Source organism: Camelus ferus, chromosome 12 (assembly GCF_009834535.1).
Source record: "Camelus ferus isolate YT-003-E chromosome 12, BCGSAC_Cfer_1.0, whole genome shotgun sequence".
Taxonomy (NCBI): domain Eukaryota; kingdom Metazoa; phylum Chordata; class Mammalia; order Artiodactyla; family Camelidae; genus Camelus; species Camelus ferus.
The window spans coordinates 13,811,621-13,832,294 of record NC_045707.1 but is presented as its reverse complement, the minus strand read 5'-3'; the positions used below and the strand labels follow the sequence as shown (position 1 = coordinate 13,832,294).

The window sequence follows — 20,674 nt, the reverse complement described above, 5'->3', positions numbered from 1 at the left end:
GCTGCAAAGTAATACAGTAGTATACTTTTTTTTTTTGAGTACTGAAAGGAGAACATCATTATAAGAAACAACCCAAACTAACAGATTCTAAAACATGTATCATGAATTCTTTTTTTTTGGTTGGAGGTATGGGGATGGAACCCAGGACCTCATGCATGCTTAGCATGTGCTTTACCACTGATCTATTTCCCTTCCCTTGTATCATGGATTTTTAACAATTAAAACATACTTTAATTACTGATACAATATTGATGAGTGTATTTGCAGTGTTTCTTCAGCTTTGAATTCAACTAATGTTTTTGCATATTTTAAAATTCTTATCCATACTTCTTTCCAAAATGATAGGGGAATGCATTTTTCAAAGAGGGGAAATATGAAAGAGCAATTGAATGCTATACTCGAGGGATGGCAGCAGATGGTGCTTATGCCCTTCTTCCAGCTAACAGAGCAATGGCGTATCTGAAGATTCAGAAGTAAGTATTGGTTACTTTTAATTCTTTTCAGAATGAAAATGAAATTTACCATAAATTGGCATTGTAGCTAAAGGGTGAGTTTGAATTTAATTCATTTCTCTTTGTTTACTTATTTATTTTTATTTTTTTAAATGGTGGTACTGGGATTGAACCAAGGACCTTCTGCATGTTAAGCATGTGCTCTACCATGGACCTTTACCCACCTCCTAATTCATTTATTCTTAAGCATTAAAGTTAAATGAGAGAGAGATTGTGTGTGTGTGTGTGTTATGTGTCATACATATTCAGTAGATGTTAACTATTGTTAATATTTTTCCACTTTTAACGGCCTGGCATTACACAGTTTAACACCTCTTTAATTGCTTTATGTTATTCTGAATTAGTGATTTGAAAATTATTTTTAACCCCAGAACCCTTTGGGCAGAATCTTATGTGGAAGTGTATACCTATATAACAAAAGGGAGTTACTGTCATTAAAACTGCTGTTTGATTACGTATACAGCTACAGCTTGGTCCTGTGATACTAACCACATATTTCTGGATGGACTCAAGGGCTCCAAGCTGGATAATCAGCAGGATAATATCTGATGACAGAAACTGTCTCTTACATTTCTTTTTATCTATTGTTATATAATTATTTACACACTAGTAACAGAATTAAAAAATCCTGTAACTATTACAGGTAGGGATTCTAAACTTTTTTGGTGCCAGAGACTGCTTTGGCTGCGTGGTGTACCTTTCTCAAGATAGTATGTTTAAATGCATAATTACACATTTAGGATTACAGAGGATACCAGCTATACTGAAATACAGTTTTAGAAATATTAAAATTTGTGGTATACTGGTATATTTACTTTTAAAAATTCACTCTGCAAAATGAGAAATTACATTTAAAAAACAGGCAAGTTAGACATTTTTTTAAAGAAATATTATTGTGAAAGTTTGAATAAAGCCACTAGAATTTGGGATGTTCTTTGACAAATCTTTCATATACTAATCAGTCAGTAAGTGTGGATAGAGAATGCCCAGAAAGCAGCACAGATGATTATGTTACCAGTGTGATAATATATGGCTTCACTCTGACATCTGAGTGGCTGCTAGGTGCAGAGGTGCCTGGTAGTTGACCAGCTGTGACATAGGAGTGTCTATAAACAGGGATGCTGTGATCACATGCAGATAAAATGCGGGTTAAATTACTACTGTATATCTGAAATAGTTGTGATATCTCAAAGATACCTGTAACAAATGTAATGTGATATGAAAATATCTGTAATTTTTATTGCTAACAAAGTCGTAGGTACTATGGTTTGTTACCTGCAGTTATAATTGAAAGGAAAGCTACATTTCATTGAAAGTTAATGAAAATAAGGATACAATATTTCTCCCATTCAAGTTTTCAGATCTCTCAAAGGATCTCAGGCTCAGAACCCCTGTCATAGAAGTAAATTTTGGTTTATATTTAACCTCATTGAAGCTAGCAGAAACAGTAAAGATGAATTATTTTGATTAGCCAGGGTAAAATCATTGCATATCTTGCTAACTTACGAAAATTTTGCATTTTGCTATTTAAGAATTGTATATGATTTAAAATTGTAAGGCCTAGATATTTAGGTTTGACTAATGCCAAGAATAATTATATCCACATTTATGAGAGCTCTAATTTATTGTTAGTCTTATTGCTTTATTTGATAATGCCATAAATGTATTATAACAAGTTAACAGTATATTTTAAATTTAAAGAACTATATGACTCTTTTTTGTATCTTTTTCTACTGTGTCTTTTTGATTCACAGTTAATATCAGAAGTTTACTACGTGGTGACAGCTGTTAGATATTGTAGACTAGATGAGGAACAAGGGAAGGTGCAACTTTTCAAACAGGAGTTTAAATTGAACCAAGATCTAAAGGGGTTGTATGAGTTAGTGAGGTGAAAAAACAAGTCGAGTGTCCCAGTGCAGGTTCAAAGGCACGGGAGTGGGAACTTTCATGGTGCCTCCTGGGAAGGGCAGGTGGTCCATATGATGGCAGATATAAGGCTGGAGAGTCAGGCAGGCCCTTGACTTTGTGCTCTGCAGAGGAGCTTGACTTTATCCTGAGAAGTGTGGGAGCCATGCAGTATCTTGATGGGAGAATGGTATAATCAGACAAGCAAAAAATAAATTTTTTGTGTCATGGACATGCACACACACAAACGTAATCTTTCCCTCTCACTGAAAAATGAAGTAAATTCTTTTCATTATGAAACTTTTCAAACTTTTATGAAAGTAACATAATAAACTCTATGTACCAGATCATCTAGTTTTCACAAGCCATATACCTTTTTTGGTCATATTTGTTTCAGCTTTTGTTTCCCTTGAATTACTGTAAAGTATATCATGAGTATTATGGTATCTCATTCCTAAAGGATATTTCATCCATAACCACAATACCATTATTTGCCAAATAAATTCACAATAATTCATTAATGTCATTGTAATATATATGAGGATCTCACTTTTTTTCCTGTTCTTTGTTTTTTTAGATATTCTTAGCTTTTTGTTTTCGTAAAGCAATACCCAGTTAGGCTGAATTGATCATTAGTTGCATGGCTGAGTAGAATGTATGAGAAGTATCAGAAGATACGCTCTCACATATATAGTGAATTCTGGGTTTTGTGTGTGTTGTTTTCCTTAAGTGATGTATACTATGGGTAAGTATCAATGAAGTTTGGTTGGAAAGTTAATGCCAGAGGTAAGTGTTAGTGTAGTGCCTGTAAGCAGTGAGAGGTAAAGGACAGGCACGCTGTCAGCAGTGGTGTGCTTTTGTCCGCGCTACTCATGTCTCATCATCATTGACTCCGTCCTACCAGCAGACTCATTCCTGACTTTCCTTTAATCTGATACCTTCTCCCTCCTTACCAGATGACTCCAAGATTTGATGAGAATGAAAAATTAAAAAAATAGATCTTTTACCCTCAAACACAGATTTGGGAGTTGGTAATTGAAATTTTATGCATGTTTTTTAATTTAGAACCTCAGTTTATATGAAGTTCTGTAAGCTGTGTTTTTCTACTTGGGAATGTTGTCATGTTTCATAGGTATGAAGAGGCTGAAAAAGACTGCACACAAGCTATTTTATTAGATGGCTCATATTCTAAAGCTTTTGCCAGAAGAGGAACTGCAAGAACATTTTTGGGAAAGTTAAATGAGGCCAAACAAGGTACGACTATTTTTGTAACAAGCGGCACTCCCTTATCCTGTTGAGACTCCCAAGTCATAGAAGCAGAGATTTGCATAGCCTTCCCACAGTTCAAGGATACAGAACTTAGAGATGTATGTTTTCTTTCACAGTTTAGGTTATGAATGAGTTTGCAGATCTGAAGGAATGCAACTTCCAAAGTGGGCCTGATTATCTTTTAATAGTATATAGTACAATCTGGCCAATTGCCAATCAAAATTATTGAAAAATTTGAATTATAGGTGAGAAAGGAAAAAGCAAGAAAAAGGCAAGAATGAAAAGAAAAGGAGGAGAATCAGCAACAAGGAGATGGAGGCTAGTGTAAGATCTGTAGTGGTGCCCCCCCCCCCCTTTTTTCTTACTGGTTATCGTTATTTTTTCATGATCTTTTAAGTATTTATTTTATTAGTCATTTTGAAGAACCAGATTATTTCTCTTGTGTTTTTTCTTTTTATTTATTTCTACCTTTATTTCCTTCCTTCAACTGTCTTTTGGTTTAATTTGCCTATTTTCTAACTTCTTGACTTAATTACTTACATAATTGATTTTCAGCCTTTGTTTTTTGATGTGTTCTTTTAAATCTGACAGTTTAAATCTGGCTTCAGCTGTAGACCATGCATTTTTTTTTTATTATGGTAGAATAGTCATAACATAAAATTTACTCTTTCAACTCATGTTTAAGTGTACAGTTCAGTGGCCTTGAGTACATTCACACTGTTGTGAACCGTCACCACTATACATCTCCAGAACTTTTTCATCATTCTGTTCTGAACACTCCCCATTTGACAGTAACACTCTATTCCCCCTTCCCTCCAGCCCCTGGTAACCAGCATTCTTCCTTTTGTCTCTGAATCTGCCTGTTTGGGGTGCCTTCATATAAGAAGAATTACACAGTAGTTGTCCTTTTGTGTCTGGCTTACTTCATTTAGCATAATGTCTCTAAGGGTCATCCATGTTGTAGCATATATCAGAATTTGATTCCTTTTTAAGGTTGAATAATATTTCTTTAAATGGAATTCTCTTAGATTCTATCTTACATTTGTTGAATTGCGCTGTCGTTTGTTAACAGTGTGAGTTTTGGTAAGTTAGATGACCTCTAGGCCTCAGTTGTATCATCTGTGAAGTGGAGTTGTAGTGAGGGTTACATGGGAATTCATATAAAGCAACTAAAATAGCACTCGGTAAACGTTAGTTCTTGTTACTGTTCACCCGTTCCCTAGCATCCTGAGTAAAACTTCTTGAGATGAATATGGGGTTACTAACTAAATATAACATGTCTTGAACTCCAAAAAGTATTTTCACTAGTATATTTCTTAATTCATTTTAGATTTTGAAACTGTTTTACTTCTGGAACCTGGAAATAAGCAAGCAGTAACTGAACTTTCCAAAATTAAAAAGGTAATGTATTCTTTCCACCAAAATATGGTCTTGCTTTCTGAAACATAAACACATTTATTTGTTGCATAGTTAACTTGAGAATATTTTGATAATCATGATTACCAATTTATTTTCAAGGAATTAATTGAGAAAGGACACTGGGATGATGTCTTTCTTGATTCTACTCAAAGGCAAAACGTGATAAAACCCACTGATAATCCATCTCATCTTGGGTCAACTGTAAGTAAAGCCCTTTTTCTTTAATTTTTTTCCTTGTTATTTTAATATCAGTATTAAGAGTTGGAAACAAACTGGAGCGAGGGATAAATTAGGAGTTTGGAATGAACAGATACATGCTACTTTATATAAAATAGATGAACAACAAGGGCCTGCTGTATAGCACAGGAAACTGTATTCATCATCTTGTAATAAGCAATAACAGAAAAGAATCTGAAAATTTATGTGTGTTTATATATACATAGGTATATATATGTATAACTGAATTGCTTTGTTGTACACCTGAAATTAACACTGTAAATCAACCAATAAAAAAATTAAAAAAAGAGTTGGAAACAAACTGTTGAATTGATAAACTCTTAAAAGAAATGTTGAAATTTCTTCCTAGGGCCATTTTTAGAATCTTTAAAAAATATTTCTTAGGAATACTGACGTAATAAAATTGGGGAAAATTGAGCTGTTCAGAGTTCTGGGATTACTTTTTAAAGTGACTTAATTTAACACTATAAATATTTCTATATATTTTCTGATTTTAAAGGAATTTGAAATAGTTTTGCATTTTGTAGTAATCAAATATTTTTTATTTCTGTTACTATTTTTATTTGAGATATCCTGTGTTGGGTTAGGTTGATCTAAAATTAGCACTTTTGCAAAAATCTGGTACAGGCATTCCTTGTTTTTATGTGCTTCGCAGATACTGCGTTTTTTATAGATCAAAGATTTGTGGCAACTCTGTGTTGAGAAAGTCTGTTGGCACCATTTTTCCAATAGCATTTGCTTACTTAGTGTCTTTGTGTCACATTTTGCTAATTCTCACAATATTTCAAACTTCTTCATTAATATCATTCGTTATAGTGATCTGTAGTCAGTGATCTTTGTTAGTATTGCAGAAAAGATTATAACTTGCTAAAGGTTCAGAAGATGGTTAGCCTTTTTTTGCAATAAAGTATTTTTTAATTAAGGTGTGTATTTTTTTAAGAATGCTATTGCACACTTAATAGAAAACAGTATAGTGTAAACATAACTTTTTTTAAAACATAACTTTTATATTTACTGGGAAACCAAAAAATTTATGACTTGCTTTATTGCGATATTCTCTTTATTGTGGTGGTCTGTAACCGAACCTGCAGTATCTGTGAGGTATGCCTGTACAGGCAAAACTGTCCTTAAAAGAGTATACACTGCACGCTGGTTTTGGTATGCATACTGTTTGTCATTAAGTCCGGCAAAGTCAGCTTTTTCCAGTAGTATTGGAACAGAAAGAGTAGCTGGTAAAATTCAGCAGTTTTATGCTGGAACCTTAAAATTGAATTATTTAAGGCAAATAAATATATAATGTGACTCAGTAGTAGTTTCTAACATTTACATAGTACTATATATAGAAATTATGAAAAATAAAATATATACAGAAAAGTACACAAGACAAATTAAGATTTAAAGAATAATTATGAAGTGAACACCCATGAAACCACCAACCCAGTCAGAAAAATTGAAAAGTATCAGCCTCCAGAATATCTCCCTGAGTGCCCCTCCCTGATCATGATCCTCTCCCTGCCCCCGGAAGTAACTGTTACCCCTGGATGATGCTTTGAGAAAAATAACAATTTTAGAAGGAAATCAGGGCAGGTATTTTTATTCTCTTTTTAGAAAAGAAGGAGGTGAGGGAAAGAAAGTGTTAAAAGTGTTTTGCGAAGTTTGTATTTCAAGTTAGTAGCAGATAGAGGAATTCTTAGTTTAGTACTTGTCTAGGGTTCTTATTCTGACTTTATTCCGGAGCTTTTCTGAGACAGCGCTTGTTTCACGTGCCAGGCATAAATCTAGTTGCTTTCGTACATTATATTCATTCTTTTACATCATATTCATTTTCTGTTACTCTGTTCTTTACAATAAAGGTGATTAAATGTTTAATTCAGTGTGATTTTAAACTTTTATGTCTTTGTAAAACTTTGTAACAAAAGTTAATTCAAAAGTTAAAAAAAAAAGCGTTTGTCAGACTTCGCTGTTCATAATTATAAAGACATTGCCATGTCGTAGGTCAGATGTCTGCTTATATAATAACATCCCATGGCCAGTACACCTGAAACAGCTTTTATAAATCTGTGGGATTCTCATCTCCCTCACTTTAAAAATCAACTTATGTTAATAGCTGTGAAAATGCAGCATAACTTTGAATCTTTTGTGGCTGGATCTCAAAACAAAATAAAACACCTCCATCAGTTAAGAGATCCATTTTGAAACTGATCCAACATAAACAAAATCGCTGTCCTAGTGGGAAGGGGAAAAAATTGCTGTTTATTTTTGTAATAGGTCTCCATTTTAAAAAAGTGGACATTATTTAAAAAAAACAGAAGCTGCAGTTTGGTATGATGCGTTTAAGAGTCGGGTTGAACCCCACTTCATAAACTTTAAAATCTTAGGCAAGTCAGCTAATCCCTGTGTGATTCTTACTTTTTCTACTTAAATTGAGAATAACTTCCAGGTTAGTTGGGATGAAAGGAAATGATGTCCATTAATGCTAAGACAGTTTCAGGTGAAAAAAATGTTAATTTCCTTTTCAGCCACATATACGTGAGACCACCTAGTCACTGACGAAAGTGGCCAGGACATAAAGGGAGGCCCAGGAAGTTGAGAGAAAGTCCTGGGGTTCCTTTATTCAAGTGAGAGGCTAGGCCTATATCCCATGTTCAAGGACTGGCAGCCCAGGGGGATCTTCTCTAGAAAGAGTACAGGAGAGCAGTAATGGAGATCGGCTGGGGCCTGGGTTTCCCAGATAGGGTGGTAGTACCTGGAAGACTAAGATCTCTTAGTCTCTGCTAAAATATTTTATTTTGTATTATTTATTTTCATTTTCCTGTTTTCCCGTATCAGAATTTCGCCTTTTTACTTGATCCTTCTCCTTCTCTTTCTCCCTTTCTGTTTATTCTGTGTTTATTTTTACTGAAGTATAGTTGATTTACAGTGTTAATTTCTGTTGTACAGCAGAGTGGTTCATTTATACACATATATATTCCTTTTCATATTCTTTTTGTTTATTATTTCTCTTTTCTTTTTCTTGAAATGGTCATAATAGAGAGCTAAATAAAATGTTATGCTTCAAAATCTTAATTTAAAGGAAGAGATGAATTGATCCTTTCATATTTTCTTACATCTTTCTGTAGTGGTATCTTTTGTGTTTTACTCCTGTTACCAGTGTGCAGTCACTCCCCATCCCTCCCAGCCACTATCAGTAGCATTGAGCAGCTCTCAGTACCCTCTGGTCTACCCTTAACAGAGGTCATCTGTTAGGAAGTTCATTACTTAGGATCATGTTTACACATCTGTTGTCAAAGAAAGGATTTGGTTTTAAATGGGACTGCATTGATATAATTCAGTAATTATAGTTTTTTTTATATTCTATAACATTATTTTTTTTTTAACACTAACACATGTCTGTTCTTGGTCAATGTCTTGATAGAACACTATTACTGGTAATATTTCTCAGCAAAGCAAAAGTTAGCTTAACATGGTTATCCTTTAAGATAGAACTGCTAACAAGATTCTGTTAACAAATTTTTAATAGCTTTTTTATTTGCATTCATCCAGTAACACTTAGTTGTCACCATTAGGTCTTATCTTAGCTATGCTAATAGAATATGTGGTTTTAACATTGAGTTTAGTATATAGGTCAAAATTTTTAATATTTACAACTTTTTGATATAAAATTCAGCTGTATAGTTGGAATGAACACTTAAGAGTATACTGAAGGAAGTTTCTTATTAAAAATAAAAGAGTATGTATGACATGTAAACTTAGGAAGAAATTGAAAATGTTTGACACCTGTAATGATTTGAAATAAATAGTGAATGCTATTTTATTAAATTAAAAACCATTATTATGGTCAACTAGTTACCAACTTTGTGAATATTATTTGGCGAATCTTTAATCCCGGGCTGGTTTTATCCAGCTGCTAGATATGTGGAGGATACACTTAGGTTTTAATGTTAGTCTCTTTCATACAGAATGCTGGTTATTGTCTGGCCTTGTTCTGCTTGCCTTCAGTTAGCCCACGATACTGCTGTCAGTTTGGTCATGTTTTCTCTTGGCTTTATTGCCTCTAGGATAAACTCCAAACGCCTTGACATGGCACACAAGTCCCTTTGTAAGCTGTCAGCAGTCTTTCAGGCCTTGTCTCCATTACTCTTCCCTTTGCACCCGCCCCACTGGACTTTACATCTTTCCACTGGCGGTGCTGTACCCTTCCACACTGCCACTCCTGTGACCTCTTCAGTGAAGCTCCCCTGCTGTCATTTTTTTATCTTGTTTCCTCTGTGTTCTTTAAGCATTTTGTGCCTTCATCTTTTATAGTGTATCCCATTGCCTTGTAATTATTTATCTATGCATCTTCTTTCCCCCATTTAGACCTACTTAGGACAGGTGCCATGAATCTTCTTATTCTTTGTATTCTCAGGCAGTATGACTCCAAATTGAATTTACTTATACTGGGATGTTGGCTGTAAGAACACTGTAACCTTTTAATTTGTGACCTGAAAATTGGAAACATTTGTATGTTGATGTAAAGAATTGATTTTAATTGTTTTAGAAACCACTCAAGAAGGTTATTATTGAAGAAACTGGTAATTTGATACAGACTATTGATGGGCCGGATAGCACTGCTGCTGCTCCAGAGCGCACTCCTGTTAGTGGAGCAAACGTACTAGCAGCTGCAGGCGCTGCCAGTAAGAAGGGCTCCAGCCAAGAGGACCTCGTGCCCACAAGTGATACTCCAAAAGCAAAAGTATTGAAAATAGAAGAAATCAGTGATACTTCAGCTCTGGAGTAAGTAGAAATCGTCTTTTTCATAATCATCTAGAATGGTAATAATTCCATTAGAAAATTGGTATTACTGATGAGACTTCTAGTTTGTTCTTATCACTGTAATTGAACAATCCAGCTTCACATTCTAGTTTTTTTTCCCTTTCTTTTTACTTAGCCATAAGGGATTTTGCTGAAGGAATGATCACTAATCCTTTACCATAGTTAGGGATTTAGAGATGACAAGAGCAAGTATCTTGAACAAATTGATTTAATGCATTTTCTTTTCCAGAACTCCGGTAAATATGTTTCACTTAGTGAATGAGAATGTTTAGTTTTTTAAAAGGAAGTTACATGAACAGTGTAGAATTTAGGCATTATCATTTTTCTAGCTGTTAATACTAAGATTATTTGTGGGCTTTTAAAATTTTGTTTGGAATTTAAAAAATAGTCATGCATTTCTCTAATGATGAGAATATGAAAGATATGGATTAATTGTTTACTTTGGGGTATTGAAACTTTATTCCTATATTCTTGCATTGCTACTCAACAGTCCTATTAAAAGGGTTTTTTTAGCTTTGAATTTTAGTAGTTCTGTTTAGAGTGATAGTATATAGATTGTAGGAAAACTCTTTTAAATAGGCAATTTTTTTTTTTAAAGGAGGAAGCATTTCTTCCTTCTTGGAACATCTTTCTTGAAACTGGTAATTCAGATAATTCAGAGTGGAAGGCTGTGTTGTGAATAAATGTGAGGTCATAACGCAGTATATAGAAATTGTTTCTCAAAAGGTGGCCAGGCTGTTAGCCCAACTGATGAGAATAGTCATTACATAGCTAGCCTGTGAAAATTTGTGAAAGGGCAGTCTGTCTTGCCAAAAATACACATATATTATCAGCTGAAAGAATTTACTACTTGCAGAGTATAAATAGACTATATAGTATTAATAAAGTCAGAAATTAAAAAAGTCTCTATTGATGTTTCCTTATATAAACTTTGACTATTTGTGGTTCTTTTTTGATTATTTGATGCCTCTAAAATATTTCAGACCTCAAGTCAATTTGAAAAAGGATGTATGTCAGTCTTACAGTGAGAAGATTTCTGTAGAAGTAGACAAAACACCTGCTCAGTTTATCAGGACTGTTATTCCTCCAGTTCCTGCAAACTCATTTCAGCTTGAATCTGATTTCAGACAACTGAAAAATTCTCCAGATATGCTATATCAGTATTTGAAGGTAAGAGGGAGGAAGCTAGTAGTTCTATTGTAAGTAAAAAATCAAAGAACTTCTTTTGTCACTATATAATTCTAGTGTCGTATTTGTTTTTTGTATAAAATGATTGTAGACAATGCCCTTCTCTTATCCCTTGCCTGATACATATATCTCTTTGATCAGACCACTTTAAATATTTGCAATATGGGACCCTTTGGAAATAGGTTCTGTGTTAAGTTATTAGAAAACAGAATTTAATCTAATTTCAAATATTATGACCTAAACTTAATTCTTCATCCCTTCAGGATGAGGAAAGAAGCTAAAATACACTGAGTGCCTTCTGTGTGCAAAGCAATGCTTGCAATATTTAGTCAGTCATTCTTCTGAAAATGAGCTTTTATTTGCTCAAGAAAAAGAATCAAATCATATGAAATTTACCAAATAATGGATTTTTTAGCATTGTCTATTTCAAGTGTACTTACAGTAATAATCTCTTATAATTATGCAGTATATAATGTTTCCAAATATATTATATCATTCTATTTTTAAACTCTCTAATTCTTTTTATTGCTCCTTAAGGGCTCTTTCACGTTGCCTGTTTCTCTTGGGTGGTATACATCTCTCCATGAGACTTTCCTCTGACTTGAACAGAGCAATTATCTTATGGTGCCTCTAACTTCCATTCTTCAATCAGAGTTACATTTCAGTGTGACTCCATTATTATTATTTAAGTACTAGTGCATAGTAGTTATTCTTTACAATAGTCACCTAAGAATTATTATATAAATAATTTGTGATTTTGGAATAGTGCCATAGTTTAATTTTCTAACTCTCTCTATTTTTCCCAAGCAAATTGAGCCATCCTTGTATCCCAAGTTGTTTCAGAAAAATCTAGATCCACATGTATTCAACCAAATCATTAAAATTCTGCATGACTTTTACATTGAGTAAGTAAGTTTAGTTATACTTCATATTGTAATGCTCAGCTATTTCTAGTGATTTGGGAGATCTATTCTTTTTGCTGTCATATTAATACCTCTTATATAGAAAAATTGGCTCTCTAGTAAAGTTTACTGTTGCTGAAGTTGTAAAGAAATGACAATTACAAACAATAAAAGGTGAAATGATCAGGAGGAAAAGGACTTAGAAGTTTTTTTTAGAGAAAGAGTATGGAAGTGAAAAGTATCATAGAAGGTTAATAACATCTGTTTGCCATTCCTCACATTTAAGAATGATTTAATTTTTTCAGTGGACTTACAAAACCCTTCATTTGAGCCCTTAAAATATAGACAGTGTATAGGGGAAAGTGATAAATGAAGACCTTACATAGAAACCTTACTTTAGTAAATAATTAAATGAGCTACTTTTAATTGATCACTTGTTTTTATTTGGATTATTTCAGGAAGGAAAAGCCATCACTAATTTTTGAAATCTTACAAAAACTTTCTGAACTAAAAAGGTTTGATATGGCAGTGATGTTTATGTCAGAACCTGAGAAAAAAAGTAAGTTTTGTGAAGAAAGTTTTTTTATATCTTTTTATTCTTGTGTGTTCCTTTATTTATTCAACAAATGATAGCAAATATTTATTGAATGTTAATTATGTACAAGGTACACACAGTTAAGTTTAAATAATTATAATTAAGCTAATTAAATTGAATTATAATTAAATTAAGTAAAGTTAAACAGTTTGATCCTGACAGTAGCATTGTGAGGTATAGGTATCATTGCCATTTTCCTTTACAAAGGAGGAAACTCAGGCACACAGAGCTAAGGAACCTGACCAAGGTTACATAGGTAGGAAGTCAGACCCAGAATTTAAACTGAGGCAGTCTAGGCTTATGATCTGGGCTCTTCTACTTGAAAGTGCGGTCATGGTGTAACGGTTGAGTTCCTGGAATGGTGGACATATACAGAGTCCCTGCCACAGGCGCATGTAACTGGGCGTGGGTGCATGGAAGGTGTCCTCCATTCTTTAAGAGCTGATTTCCTTGAGTTTGTTTGATTTAAGCTGAATTCTCAAAAAAGTGCAGGAGTTAGATGAAGAGGGTATGTGCAGAGGCAAGAGAGCAAATTGAGCTCAGAAAATTAAAAGGAGTGCCATGTGGCTGGATTGTAGAGTTAGGGGGTAAAGAAAGGCAGGTGATGAGCCTGAAGAATTAGATCCTTTACTTAATTCTACATCACAATCTTTGGCATAAAATGTCAATTTTGGGGAACCCTAATTTAAGTAAAATCAAACTTTGGAGAAACTTCCATTATAGTTGATCTTTGAACAATGTGGGGGTTAGGGGTGCCAACCCTTCGCACAGTCGAAAGTCCATGTACAATTTTACAGTCAGTCCTCGTACACGAGGTTCCGCATCCACGGATTCAGCCAACCATGGATCATGTAGCAGCTTTTACTATTGAAAAATACCTGCTGTAAGTGAGTCTGTGGGGTTCAAACCCGTGTTATACAAAGGTCAGCTGTACTCAGAGTTTTAGGCTATACTCTAGTTTTAGGAAGAAAAGAAAAATCATTAGAATGCAGGCATACCAGTTTTTTAGTTTTAAAAATAGCAACAGCTCAGTATATGATTTTCAGATACCTTCTGGACTAAGTATACTTTGGGCTCCTGTTTCTTCTTTGTTTTTAGTGGTGACACTGAGTCTGAATCATTAAGAAAAACGCTCTTTGTTATACTTAGGGAAGTGGATCTGTAATTTAGAGAGATTCTTAATAGGATTAAACCAGAAGAAGTTTCTGCTTTGTCTTTAATCAGAAACAGTCCCTGAAATTCCCTGAAAATACTACTTTCTTTTTTGTTTGTTTGTTTTTGTTTTGGTTTTTTTTTTCCTAGGCAGAGGAGGTAATTAGATTTATTATATATTTTTTTAATAGAGGTACTGGGGATTGAACCCAGGACCTTGCACATGCTAAGCATGCACTCTACCACTGAGCTATACCCTCCCCCTGTCTTTCTTATTACTCTTCTGATCTCATCTTCTATTACTTTTTTCAGTTATTCTGCCCCATCGCACTGACTTTGTGTGTTTTTTTAATATAAAAAACTGCTAATCTCATTGTAGCCTCAGGGGTCTTGCGTTTGACTGTTCCCTTAGCCTGGAATATCCTCCCACATGTCCTCCCCCTGCCTCTTCCTCTTTCCACCTAATAGTGTCCACTCAGAGACACCTTTCCTCCCCTGGCCTAGTCAGAGTAACTGCCCACCTCCCCTCCCTTTTCTCCCTCTGTCTTCTTACCCTGCAGTAGTTTTCTTCCTAATATGTAACTCGTTGACAATATTTTATGTATTTGTTTATTATTTCTCTCTCCCTGATAGAATGAAAGCTCCCTAACAGCAGGAACTTTGCCTTGTTCTTTAGGCCTCAGGGCGTAGAACAGTGCTTAGTAATAATAACCTCTTAGTGTAAGTGCACTGATTGAATGGACTTCCTGCCACTGTGATGTGATAATTTCAGGTTACTCAAAGAGTGTGAGTTGGTCCTGCCAACTGGCCTGCCAACAGTTCTGTCTTGGTTGGGTCACCACTGTCTGCTAAGTTAAACATGGGAAGCAAGAATGGTTCCTGGCATGTAACTACGTATTCAGTAAATAGGAGCTGCTGTTGTCTTTTATTATTGCCATTATTGTTAACAACTGGTAGCTAATTTTAATGTTGAGGAACAGATGAACTGTAACAGTGTTTTCCAAAGTGTTGAATGTAGACCATTCAGTAGTATGAAAGATAAAGATTTTAAATGACTCACGGGCAAATCTTTTTTTAACTTTTGATAATTACGTATTTTATTACATATTATAAAAATGTGTACCTCACCTATCAAACATGATTTTGTGGATATTGCTAACTTTCAATTTATAGTAGTGATGTAAAATTTTCTTTTAAAATAAAATAATTTAGGGGAGGAGAGTATAGCTAAATGGTAGAGTGCATGCTTAGCATGCACAAGGTCCTGGGTTCAATCCCTGGTACCTCCACTAAGAATAATAACTAAGTAAACCTAATTACCTCCCCCCACCAAATATAAATAAATAAAATAAAATGATTTAAGTTTGGAAAACAGTTCATTGAAATATTACATAAATAAAACTACACTTGTTACATAGGACAAAAATCTTAAAGGTAGTGCACAATGAATCATGTTTAATCTGCAAAGTTAATGTTCTTGTGGATGTAGGGGACATTTTCTTACTGCTAAAGCAAAATATTCTGGTAAGAAACATCATTGGATTGTTGTATAACTTTCTGTTCTCAGGTTGGCTTTTTAAATATCTAAATTAGAATTGGTAAATAATCCTAATGATTGCTTTAGCAGTGTAAAAAGTATTTAGCACGCTGATTGCGATATCACCCGAGTCTGGGTAACAGTTGTGTTTTCTCAGGGGCACCCAAGCCACAGTGGGGGGTCAACGTGTTAACAGATTTGATTACTCCTTTTAATTTTTGTTTTACTTAGTTTTTAAAAATAGGGGTTATAATGAATTTTTTTCTTTTTCAGTTGCACATGTGTTATTCAATCATATAGACAAATCAGGATTGAATGATAATTCTGTTGAAGAACTCAAGAAAAGATATGGTGGTTGATTTCCATTTTTACTGAAATTATTGTCTTTGACTTTCATATGTTAAGTTTTTTTCTATGAAAATAGTGTTGTTTTGCTTTTTAAGAAAATGAAATCATATAGGAAAAGGACTGTCTTTGGATATAAGTTAACTGTAAAGTGAATTGTGATTTAACTAGTGAGAAATATACTTAAGTGAACTATTTATAAGTCCTTTTCTGAAAATAAAAATACAAATTATGAAGTATACTTGTAAAGATCAGTGTTTTATTCTGTAAGTCATTTTAAATGTTAAGTTTAGATACATTCTTTAATGCCCCATAAGTTACATTATTTTTATATTTTCATGAATTTTTGTAACCATATTGATAAGGTTGCTTCATTAGCATACAAATAAAGTTATATTTGTATCACTGCTTTGGTTTCCTGATCTGTAGAATGGGTATACTAATTGTTTCTACCTCATGGGAAGATTGTGAAGATAAAAGGAATGAGACATTTTTGTGTTTGGGACAGGGCCATATATAAGTACATATCAAGTTACTATTGTTATTATTACAATGATGACTTCCTATAATTTGTTGGAATAAAGTACAGTGTTTAGGAAATGTCACGTTGTTACCTTACTGCAAAATAACACAGTGGTAAATAGAGTAATTTTGTATCAAACGACCTGAGTATATATATATCTGCTGTACTTTAACTTGCTTGTGCCTCTGGACACATTGCTCAACTTCTGTAAACTTCAACTTCCTCTTACGTAAAATTAGAATTATATTAAATACCCACCTCAAAGGGTCTTGGAAAGGTTAAGTGTGCTAATTCATGTAAGCATTTAATACAGTGCCTGTTACATGGTTCTTGGTTATTTTATTAATAATAATAGTGATATAATTAACATAAAGTCACAGAAGCAGAACTTTTCCAAGTGATTTCTTTCTAGAAATCTAGTTCTTCACTGGTAATAGTATCTAACTTGATAGCAACATTTAAATCATAACTTTTTTTGCACTCTTGATAGAAGCACCATACCTGCCATGTATTATTAGCTTCCTCCCTGTCCTTTTTTAATTTGCACTGAGTTCAGTAAATTGATAAGAGTATACCCAAGTTCTCACCATTTCATAATTTGTGTTAATGCATTTAAGAAAGATTTTACTCCCAGCCAGCAGATCTATTATCTGTGTTAACAGAAGGCATTTCTGAACACAGTACCAAAGCTCAGTTTACCTTTTTACAATTCTTCCTTAATGTTTGATCTTTATCAGTGTTCTGTTTAAAGTAACATTAAAAATTTTAATGTTAGTGAAAATTTTGTTTGATTCATTCATTGTTCAGTGTAACAAATATTTGTTGAGTGTACGTATAATGCCAGGCACTGGTAGGCACTGGAAATACCAACTATGATCAAAGTAAATGTGGATTCTGCCTTCATAAAGTCTAAAATGCACTGGGAGGTACAGATAAACAGATGCAGTGTGATAAATGCTATGACAGGTAACACCAAGGGATCATGGGAAACAGCAGATGCAAAATACAAGCTATGTTTTGAGAAACTACTTTGGAGCATGGAGTGAGCTGGATGGTGGTAAGAAACAAAGCTGGGGGAGAGAAAGCAGGGTCAGAATCATAGAGGAAGGACGTTAAGACTTTTTCCTGAGGGTCCTGGGATCTAGTGATGGTTTATATAGAAGCCTGACCGTTAGGTTTGCATTTTATAAAGCTTACTTTGGACTACTGTGGGAAGAACAGTTGCATGGGACACTGGAATTAGGGAAATTGAGGCAAGAGATTATGGTATCCTGAAACAGAGTGCTAGCCAAGGATGGAGAGAAGTGACCAGAGTGGAGAAATACTCAGGAAGTAAGCTAGGCAAGACTTGGCCACGGATTCAGGGTCACCACGTTCAGGGCTTACCTCCAACGAGCACACATCCACATTGTAGCCTATGTGAATGGCACCTCTGGAACATAAACTAGTGCTTCCTGATTTGTGCAACCTGCTGATCCTGTGGACTAGACATTGGAGGTGGTGGCCAAGTTGAGAAGCAGAAGAAAGTGTTAAGGACCATGCCCAGATTTATTCCCTTAGGGCAGTGGTTCCATTCACTGAAACAGACCACAGCAGGTGATGCATATGTGAAGGTAGAAGGTTTGTTGGGATGGGTGAGAGATGGAAAACTTCAATTTTGGATCTCTTGGATTCTGATCCATTGGGTCATCTAAGTAGATTCGGGCTGGTAATTTGAGTTTGAATTAGAAGCATTTTGATAGTAGAGCCTCAGGATTGGTTGAGATTACCTGAGATGTGTAGAAATAAGAGGAAAGGGTGACTAGGACAGAATCCTGAGTAACACCCACATTTTTAAGAGTTGCAAGTGAGAGTCCCTGAGGCTTAAGCTTTGTTAATTTATGGGTAAATTTGGCTCTCTTTTTTCAGTCCACACAACTGAATTGTATGGGTGTTTAGCAAGCATCTCTTCCTTTGCAACACCGGAAGTTTTGGATGCTCAATCCTTACATGTTAAGTATCAAATTTCCGATCAACTGAAAGTCTGCTTTGTTTTCAGTTTTCAGTTTTATTAGGTAGAATTGTTACAATTTGACTGCACATATAAAATACACTGCATGAAAATACATATACACAATATACTGCACATATAGCCTGTGCCTTTTTAGAGCTTCATCTGTCTGGTATTTATTTTCATTTTGTAGGTCAGGGTTACTGGAACTAGACCTGAAGAGATTGTTTACTCTCTTGCCTGGTCCACCTCCTTTCCTGAGAGTGAGAGCTCCGCCTGGCCTCAGAACCCACATCCTTCCATCTTTCCTGTCACTTTACATCCTAATATTCTCCATCTTCTGTGGCTCCTCCATTGACTGTAAGCAAGACCAGATTTCCCTCTTAGAGGAATGATCCTTTGACCCTGCCACCGTCCTCTCTGTCTCTTACTTCTAGCAGTCATCTGTGGCTACATGGTGGTGAAGCCAGTGATTTTTCCCTCAGTTCCCCACCCATCCCCAATAGCATTTGACCTGGTTGAATAGCTTGGTCTTGGAGACATTTTGCTCTCTTGGTTCCCTCTTTTTCTCCTTTTCATTTTTATGTCTTCCATGTCAAGTCCTTAGCCTTCACCTCTCCCCTAAGAGCTGGCTGCTCAGAGAGCTTCCACCACCAACTCCCATGGTTGCTGTCCTTTTCCCCAAGTGCTAGTCTTTTTCCCCGCCGGCCACTCCGTAGCCTTAACTCCTTGGTGTGCTGTTGCTGGCTAGAACCCAGCATTTTTTTTTTAATTGAGTTATAGTCAGTTTACAATGTTGTATCAGTTTCTGGTGTACAGCACAGTTTTTCAGTCATACATGAGTATTTATATATTTGTAGAACTCAGCATTTTAATAGCTCGTCACCCTCACACTCCAGCAGCCCCATTCTCGCCATCTCTCATGACTTCCCTGTTTCAATGGGGCCATTGTTGGTTTGGACACAAACTCAAACCTTAGCATTATTTTTGACCCCTATGTCTTTTTCCCTAACCCCTTTGCCCAAAAAGTCCAGTGAACTTTGCCCCTGCAGTGTCACACCTCATACCTGGAGGATGGCAGTGACCCCGAGGAGTCCCTGGCTATGGGACTTGATCCACCTGCATGCCTCCACCAGCTGAATCTGCCTTCCATGTTGTCCTGTCACCCCTGCACATAACCTTCAGGACAACTTGCTCCTAGTGGGGCAGGGATGGGCTTCTTTTGAACTAAATATTGGATCACACAGTTTGACAAAGGTCTTTGATTTATGGCTTTAATATTAAATTCAGGAACTGTATACCAGGCACTATGCTAGATGATAAAAAATTCAAAAATGAAAGCCACAGCCTCTGTCTTCAAGGATCTCAGAGCCTAGTTGGGGAAGCAGATGAGAATCATCAATTTCCCCTTGAAGCATGAGGATGGATAGCTTCACCTTAACTCAGCCCTAACATCAGCCCATCAAGTCTAAGGCATTTAACAAGATGAGTGACATCTTTTACTTTTATATAGCAGGCCGTGTGCTCTTCTAATTCTAACCTGGTAGTGGCGAGGAGTCAGAATTCCTTACACCCCTCCTCTGAAGATGGCTGTCCTATTTGAGCACCTCAAGTCTCTGGAAGCCTTCATTAGCTGATGCTTACTGCGGAGTTTAAAATTAAGGAAACAGCCCCTGAGTAGTTGTAGTTAATAAATGTTCATCTGCCATGTATGCCCCACTGGACGCAACTCTCATGGGGACTGTGGTTAACAGTGCAGCGGGCCAGCAGAGGGCCTGGGCCTCTTTGTTCTCCTGGGCCCTTTCTATCCCAGGACCCAGGACTGTGGGCAGCTTATCTAAGAAGACGACACTCCCTCAGTTTGTGTTGACTTCTCTGATCACAACCAGCCAGCTGGACACATGGGAGGTGGGAGACGGTCAATTTCCTCTTCTGGCTGATGGACTCAGTGCTGTGCTATTGTGGTGACTGGTGCCGCGTTGACAGCGGGACCGAGAGTGATGAAAGGCTCGGTGGAGGGGTTTGATGGGTGATTCTGGAGCTACAGATGTGGGGAGCAGACAGGGAAGGTTGTATGGAGGAGATGGGGTCTGCTCAGGCCTAGAGGGACGGGGGGATCTGGGTGGGTGGAAGAGAGGTGACGACATTCTAATGGCTGCAAGTTGCAGACAGAAAGCAAAATGACAAGTTGGGAACCGGTGTGACAGCAGCTCCCTAATGGCACAGCAAAACCCAGTCCTGTTCACTCAGGAGAGGCTGCAGGAAAAACAGTAGTGGACTTGCCG

General features: G+C 35.8%; 1 protein-coding gene across 2 annotated transcripts in view; it reads left to right on the top strand.

Annotated features, from left to right (window-relative positions):
- The window catches only part of RPAP3 (RNA polymerase II associated protein 3), a 30,137-nt gene extending 12,964 nt beyond the window's left edge, over positions 1–17,173 (top strand). For both annotated transcript variants that reach the window (XM_006190312.2, XM_032492675.1), the window contains exons 9-17: positions 346–473; positions 3,550–3,671; positions 5,017–5,087; positions 5,205–5,306; positions 9,883–10,118; positions 11,141–11,327; positions 12,153–12,250; positions 12,706–12,806; positions 15,805–17,173. In XM_006190312.2, the coding sequence (XP_006190374.1) occupies positions 346–473; positions 3,550–3,671; positions 5,017–5,087; positions 5,205–5,306; positions 9,883–10,118; positions 11,141–11,327; positions 12,153–12,250; positions 12,706–12,806; positions 15,805–15,890 (1,131 nt within the window). In that variant the 3' untranslated portion in view covers positions 15,891–17,173. The remainder of the gene's footprint in view (positions 1–345; positions 474–3,549; positions 3,672–5,016; positions 5,088–5,204; positions 5,307–9,882; positions 10,119–11,140; positions 11,328–12,152; positions 12,251–12,705; positions 12,807–15,804) is intronic.
- The last annotated feature ends 3,501 nt before the right edge of the window (positions 17,174–20,674 follow it).